The following is a 7,648-nucleotide window of genomic DNA, read 5'->3' on the forward strand; positions in this document are numbered from 1 at the left end:
AAAAAAAAAAAAAAAAAAAAAAAAAAAGAAAACAGGTAAATTAATCTGATGTTAAAACTCATCTTTGGTTCATGATTGGTAGATAGTGGTTACTTTTAAAAAGGAAGGAGGGCCAGCCTGGGCAACAGAGTGAGACCTTGTCTCTACAAAAAAAATCAAAAAATGAGGAGACAGGATCACTTGAGCCTGAGGGGTTAAGGCTACAATGCGCCATGATCACACCACTGCACTCCTACCTGGGTGACAAAGTGAGACCCTTCCTGAAAAAACAAAAAAAGGAAGGACAGAGCAACAATTGGTAGGCAGTTCAAGGGGAATTTCTAGAGTTCTGCAATATTTTACATCTTGACCAGGTGATTGTTAATGTGGATATATTCACTTTCTGATAATTCACTTAGCTGTACACTTCTGATTTGTGCATTTTAATGTATACATACTATATCTCAATGTTTCAAAAAGGGTTATTTCAAGTATTTCTAATCATATTCCACTACTAAAAACACTTTAACAATTCCCCATAGCCTAAATGCAAAATTGAAGCTCTTAAGCATGGCAAAGCATAATATGGTTCCTATCTTTAACTTAATCCTCATGTCTGTCCATCCCCACAGATACTTTGTATTTCAATTTGTCAAATTATTTACAGGCCCAGAACATAAAATACTGCTTCAGCCTTCATGCCTTTAGATAATATTTCCATTAGTTGATATTTTCTCCCTCTTTACACTCCACTAGGTCACCATACTGTCCTTGAAATTTCCACCCAGCTTGGATATTAACTCCTCCAAGATGCTTACCTATCCTTCCACTCCAAAATTAATCACCCTCTTTTCTATATTCAGTGTATTACTGCATGCATCAAGTGATAGCACAATTGTCTGTGTCAGTCCATACTCTATTGTAATGTAAACAATTCAAGCACAAAGTCTAAATTTTCATGTTGCCAATGCCAAACATGAGGCTTGGCATGTGGTGGTTACTCAACAAATTTCACTCTTATGTTTATTTCTGTACTAATTAAGACTGTAAAACTATCTAGGATGAAACCTAAGTCTTATAATTCCTCCATAGCACACAGCATAGCAAGAGCACACTACAGGCATACAACAGTGATGGTTTAGCTAGCAGTGGAATGTTTACCAAAACACAGTTCCATGGACAAAATGCGCTTTTCAAACCATATGCTCACCTAAGATATGTATGTCCTACTGGAATGCCAGAAGGTCATATTTATATATGTGTGTGTGTGTGTGTATGTATATATGTATGTGTGTGTGCATATATATATATTTCCAGAGTTTTGAGCTACAAGAAACCAATAGCAATCACCTAGTTACAATCCTTAGGGAAGAACTGAAGCCTAGAAAAATTAAGTGGCTTGCTCAAGAATAAGGCTATAGCCAGAAGGGTCAAGACTAGGACTGAGATTGCCTAGGTTCTCTCACAATCCATGTAGCCTCCCTTTTGTACTATGTGACTTCTCAAAGTATGACTGCTTTACTGTTTTATATTTACATGGTTAATATCCACAAATGCAGGGCTTTTAAAAATTTTCATTTTAAAATTTGTCTCTAACGAACAAATACTAAAAGTACCAACAAGTTCAACCAGGAAAACACCATTTCCAGTTCCAATATCAAGCACTGAAGCATCCAATGGAATCTTGTGTTTCTGCATCCACCTTATTAGTCGGTTCATACTCTCTTCTCCAAACCTGTTAGAGAGAATCAGTCAAATAACTGAGGGGTACAGAGCAAAAGTCACCACTACATTCCATTTAAGCTATTTATACCATATGTTCAAACTCTTATTTGAAAGTGAAAACATCTGTGACTGCTTAAGCTTTGTCTCTACTGTAATTTAGAAGAAACCACCTCCAGGAATACAACAGAATAGACAAGGTCAGTATGTTACTAACATTTCTCCGTATCAGCATTAACACTTGTATGTGTTGGTGGCTCAAAATTTTATTGTTTATTAAAAAAGGACAACTACAGGGTGAAATGTTGTCATCAAATGTAAATGTGAGATTTTAAAAGAGGACTCACACCCATTCTCCCAACATTTTGGAAGGCCACAGTGGGAGGACTGCTTGAGGCCAGGAGTCTGAGACAGCCTGGGTAACACAGTGAGACCCTGTCTCTACAAAAAAGAAAATTTGCTGGGCATGGTGGCACACAGTTATAGTCCCAGCTACCCAGGAGGCTGTGGCGGGAAGATCACTTGGGCCCAGGAGGTGCAGATTGTAGTGAGCTATGATGATCTTGCCACTGTACTCCAGCCTGGATGACAGAATGATACCCCACCTCTCTTAAAAAAAAAAAAAAAAGAGTAAAAAATAAAAAATAATAAAAGAAGAGACATACTTTAAACCTACCCACTAAAGCCAGACTTAATCCAGGGTTCCCAGGATTTTTAGGCTTTCTTTGGGTATAAGCACTTGAATATATACATATTTGTTTAAACACACACATATACATACAATCTTCTAGATTATAACTTGATTGTTTTCCTAACTCACCAGATTTCACCTGTATCTCCAAATTCTCGGAAAGTTTGCAGTTCTCTCTCATAGACAGCATCCCAACTATGTAAACAATGAAATGCAAAGCGAAACTTTTGAATTAAACTGTGTTATGAATTAAATGTATGTTTCTAATACATTACAGAGCTATTTATGACAGAGGTTTAAAACATCACTAGTGTTATTAATAAGTACACATAGTTCAATCTTTTTACACCCTTGAGTTAAAAGAATGAAATACCTGGGCAAGCAGAATACATTTATACTGTACATGTAAAGCATTTAGGACAGTATCTGACGCACAACAATAAGTTTTAGCCTAAAAAAACACAGACATTTGTCCACGTATCCCTAAGTCCCTGACCCAAGTTCAAAACTTGATGAAACAAGCACATCTGGTCTCAAGCGTGCAGGCACACAGTCTCTTTCCCGTGCTATTTGTCTCTGCCTATTCCAGTCTTCTAGCCCTCCGTTTAAATTTTCTTTCTTTTTTTTTTTTTTTTTTTTTGAGACGGAGTCTCGCTCTGTCGCCCAGGCTGGAGTGCAGTGGCCGGATCTCAGCTCACTGCAAGCTCCACCTATTCTCCTGCCTCAGCCTCCCGAGTAGCTGGGACTACAGGCGCCCGCCACCTCGCCCGGCTAAGTTTTCGTATTTTTTAGTAGAGACGGGGTTTCACCGTGTCAGCCAGGATGGTCTCGATCTCCTGACCTCGTGATCCACCCGTCTCGGCCTCCCAAAGTGCTGGGATTACAGGCTTGAGCCACCGCGCCCGGCCTCCGTTTAAATTTTCTCTGAACGCTTTTCTTTCTTTTTTGGGACGGAGTCTCGCTCTGTCGCCAGGCTGGAGCGCAGTGGCGCGATCTCCGCTCACTGCAACCTCCGCCTCCCGTGTTCAAGCGATTCTCCTGCCTCAGCCTCCCGAGTAGCTGGGAGTACAGGCGTGCGCCACCACCCCGGCTTATTTTTGTATTTTTAGTAGAGACGGGGTTTCACCATGTTGGTCATGGCTAGTCTCGATCTCCTGACCTCGTGATCCGCCCGCCTCGCCTCTCAAAGTGCTGGGACTACAGGCGTGAGCCACCGCACCCGGTCCTCCGGATCCTTTTCATTTGCCTCGTCTTTTCCTACAATGATTCTCTAGAATCCCTGCTCCCTCTCATCCTGCCAGTTTACCTCTCCCCAGCCGTTCCCTGCAGTCATTGATCCACCCACATTAATTCATTTAATAATTCCTGAGCGTCTGTTTTACGTCAGATCGCTTTCTCTCACCCCATGATCCCCCACTCTTCCTCGCTCCCGCCTCGGGCCATCCGCTATTCCCACCCCACTTCTAGCTCCCACATCCCTCCCCTCCTACCCTTAGCCTTTTCAGCTCCCAGGCCCAGCACTTCTCCCTCGGTCTCTCACTCTCGCCGACCAGCTCTATTCGCCAGCCTCGCCCTCTCCCCCTTTCCCCCAAGCCTGGGCCTCGGTTCGAGACTCTCAGAAGGCCTCCCGGGAGCTTCAAAGCCTGTCCCGCACCCACAAGCCCCTTGGGCTCCCATCACTTGAAACGTCGGTTAACCGCGCAGGGCGACCCCTAGAGATTCCAGTCTTTCAAATCCCCCTGAGACCCCCGCCAGGTGGCCCTGCTGCCGTCACGCTCCCGAGGGTCTCCCTGTCCCCGAGCCCTGGGTCTCTACCCCGCCGTCCCCTTCTCGGGGCCCAGGCAGGGCGGCACGGCTCATCCTCCCCTGCCCAGCGTCACACTCACTGCTCGCGGGTCCCCAGCGCCGACGGGACGAAACCGTCCTCCCCGGGACTGTCCTTGTCCGACAGCGCAGCCACCTCAGCGCCACTGCCGCCGTCAGTATCCGAGCTCATCTCGCTCCACGTCCTGGACGGCCGTTGGGTCCGCCATAGAGACGGGGCACAGGCAGAGCGGACAAGCGGGCCGGCGCCTCTAGGCGGCGGGAGGCCGCCCTCTCGACTGCTCCATCCCCCGCGCTGGGGCTGGGCTGGGGACGCGAAGCCCTCCGGGCTCTACCCGGCCTCCAGGCGCCGGCGCGGACCGTGGGCTCTCCCCAAAGCGTTAGTGGTACCCCCTTCGTCAAGGTCCAAGCGCGGCTGTATTTGGGGACTGTTGTTTGTGAGGGACCATTAGAGATACTGCATTTTGGTAAAAGGCTAGCTTCGGTACTGTGGACACCTAAAGCCGACGCCGCTCTACCCAAACGCAGAAATCACCTCACCTCCGCACCGTGTGCGCCCGTCTGCGAAGCGGATGAGAGCGTCCATCCAGTTATTTGGCTCCTCGACAAGAGGCCAACTTCGTTTCTGGCTGAGATTCTGACTTCAAAATTGCATTCTGGCCTCTTGTGATTTGATGTCACCAGTAAACGATGGAAATTTATGTCCAGGGAAAGGAATGCCCTGCAACTCCCCACAATATGCCGAACACGGGGATCAGTGTGTTGTGAAAGAAAGACTGCTAAGTGAGAGAATGCCTGACCTCGACCCAGGCACCTGGCCTTGTCTAAGTGTTTTGGGGTTTTTTTGTGTTTTGTTTGTTTTGTTTTGTTTTTTTGAGACGAGGTTTCGCTCTTGTCGCCCGGGCTGGAGTGCAATGCAATGGCGCCATCTCGGCTCACCGCAACCTCCACCTCCCGAGTTCAAGCGATTCTCCTGCCTCAGCTTCCCGAGTAGCTGGGATTACAGGCGTGAGCCACCACCCCCGGCTAATTTTGTATTTTTAGTAGAGATGGGGTTTCTCCATATTGGTCAGGCTGGTCTCTCCAAGTCCCGACCTCAAGTGATCCGCCCACCTTGGCCATCTCGGCCGTCCCAAAGTGCAGGGATTACAGGTGTGAGCCACCGCGCTTGGCCTCTTGCCTAAATCTTAACCTCTGTGTGTTTCCTCCCTGTACCACGTCAGAAGTAGGCGGTGACTTTGTTCCACAAGACTGGTCCCAACCCGCGAACCGGAGATTGCATCTGCCTCTAGGTCTGACTGCCATTGGTAGATCTGCAGTATAATACGAGAGATCTTATGGGCCAAAGTCTGGGGTATTTTCTGTAGTAGCTATGAAATGCTGTTGGTCCAATGTCCTAGGAAAGGCCCCCAAAGACCCCTAGCAAGACTGCCTTCCAACCAAAAAGCATTGTTTCTAAGCCACGTTTCTGTTGGCTTGGCAGACAGAAGCGCAGTAGCAAGTCCCTAAAGATAAAACAGCATTAGAAATCCTTCCTAGAATCGGAAGCGCATCTATGGTGTTCTGAGATCATCAGGCAACCACTAGTAATAGGGTAAGGTAAAAGGCACATGGGAGGCCAGACGCGGTGGCTCACACCTGTAATCCCAGCACTTTGGGAGGCCAAGGCGGACAGATCACGAGATCAGGAGATAGAGACCATCCTGGCCAACATGGTGGAACCCTGTCTCTACTAAAATACAAAAAATTAGCCAGGCATGGTGGCTGTCTCTTATACACATCTAGATGTGTATAAGAGACAGCTCCTGACCTCGTAATCCGCCCACCTCGGCCTCCCAAAGTGCTGGGATTACAGGCGTGAGCCACTGCGCCCAGCCGATAGAAGCCATTTTAACTGGAGTGAGATGATATCTCATTATAGTTTTGATTTGCATTCCTCTTATGATCGGTGATGTTGAGCACCTTTTCATATGCCTGTGTTAGTGACTTCTGATTCCAACCTCTTGCTCTCCCTCCAGATTTGTATTTTCTCTTATTTTATTGTATTGCAGCTGCCTGGATGTCCCTTGCTGCATTAAACTCAATGTGTTCAAAATTGAACTCACTTGCATTACCATCCCCACACCGTGCCTCCCCTCCAAACCCTTTCTCCTCTGTGTTTGCAGGTGGTCCCTGACCATCTACACTGTCACCCAAAGCGGAGCATCATCCTCCTCCTTTCCTCCCTGCACAGCTCCTCTTGGTCTCTTCCTGGTCCCTGGGCTCACTTCCTTCTGGCCACTCAGGCCATTGCAGCAGCTTCTGAGTAAACCTTCCGCGAGCCATTTGGCACTTGGCCCTTCCTCAGGCCCCAGCTATGCTTTGTTTCCCATTCCCTCTTGAAAGGCCTCCAAGACTTGCCCAGTTTTCCTCTCCTTCAGTGCCTGACATCACTCACTCTTTTCCTTTGCATTTTCCCAACTGATCATGGACTGTAGAGGCAAACCGACTTGAACTTGAATCACAACTTAGTCCATACAAGGTATGACCTTGAGTGAGTTACTTAATTTAAACATCTTAAGTCGCAGTTTCCTCAAATGGGCATAATCCAAATGAAGCTGGACTTTCTCGTTCCCACTTTCAGGCCCATCATAGCCAAGTGTGGCATTCTCATGCAATGCTTTGCATTGTATTGATACATATAAATGGAATCTTACTATTTGCATGTTTGCATTTTACATCTTCATTTAACAATATTCCAGTGATATACTGTACTTGGAAATCTTTTTTTGTCAATGCCTATGGATCTCTTACCTTTTAAACTAATTCATGATAATAGAAATGATGGCTAGCAATCGTACAGCTGTCACTGTGTGCCAAGAACTGTGTTCAGTGCATCCAATGTATTATTTCAGTTACTCCTAAAGATAGCCACATTCCCAGCACTTTGGGAGGCCAAGGCAGGCAGATCACGAGGTCAGGAGTTCGAGACCGGCCTGGCCAACACAGTGAAACCCCATCTCTACTAAAAATACAACAAATTAGCCAGGCGTGGTGGTGGATGCCTGAAATCCCAGTTACTTGTGAGGCTAAGGCAAGAGAATCGCTTGAACTCAGGAGGTGGAGGTTGCAGTAAGCCGAGATCACACCAGTGCAGTCCAACCTGGGTGACAGAGCGAGACTCCATTAAAAAAAAAAAAAAATAGCCACATGAGGTAGATACTAGTATTAGCCTCATTTTACAGATGAGCTAACTAGGGCACGTAGAAGTAAGTTCTGGAGCTGAGATTGGGACCCAAGCAATCTTTCATAAAGTTTTCAAGCATAACCACTACATGAGTGTGCTCTATCACTATGGGTGTTTTGCTGAAGATTTTCTTTTGTTTGTTTGTTTGAGACAGGGTCTCACTCTATCCCCCAGGCTGGAGTACAGTGGCATGATCTACATGATCT

General features: G+C 46.4%; 1 protein-coding gene across 1 annotated transcript in view; it reads right to left on the reverse strand.

Moving 5' to 3' along the window:
• Positions 1–4,420, reverse strand: part of METTL10 (methyltransferase like 10) — a 41,352-nt gene extending 36,932 nt beyond the window's left edge. Inside the window, 3 exon segments of the mRNA XM_011986419.1 lie at positions 1,600–1,714; positions 2,522–2,587; positions 4,279–4,420. Coding sequence (XP_011841809.1) covers positions 1,600–1,714; positions 2,522–2,587; positions 4,279–4,388 — 291 coding nt within the window. The 5' untranslated portion in view covers positions 4,389–4,420.
• Between the last annotated feature and the right edge of the window lie 3,228 nt (positions 4,421–7,648).

This window comes from Mandrillus leucophaeus, unplaced genomic scaffold, assembly GCF_000951045.1.
Source record: "Mandrillus leucophaeus isolate KB7577 unplaced genomic scaffold, Mleu.le_1.0 Scaffold299, whole genome shotgun sequence".
Lineage (NCBI taxonomy): Eukaryota > Metazoa > Chordata > Mammalia > Primates > Cercopithecidae > Mandrillus > Mandrillus leucophaeus.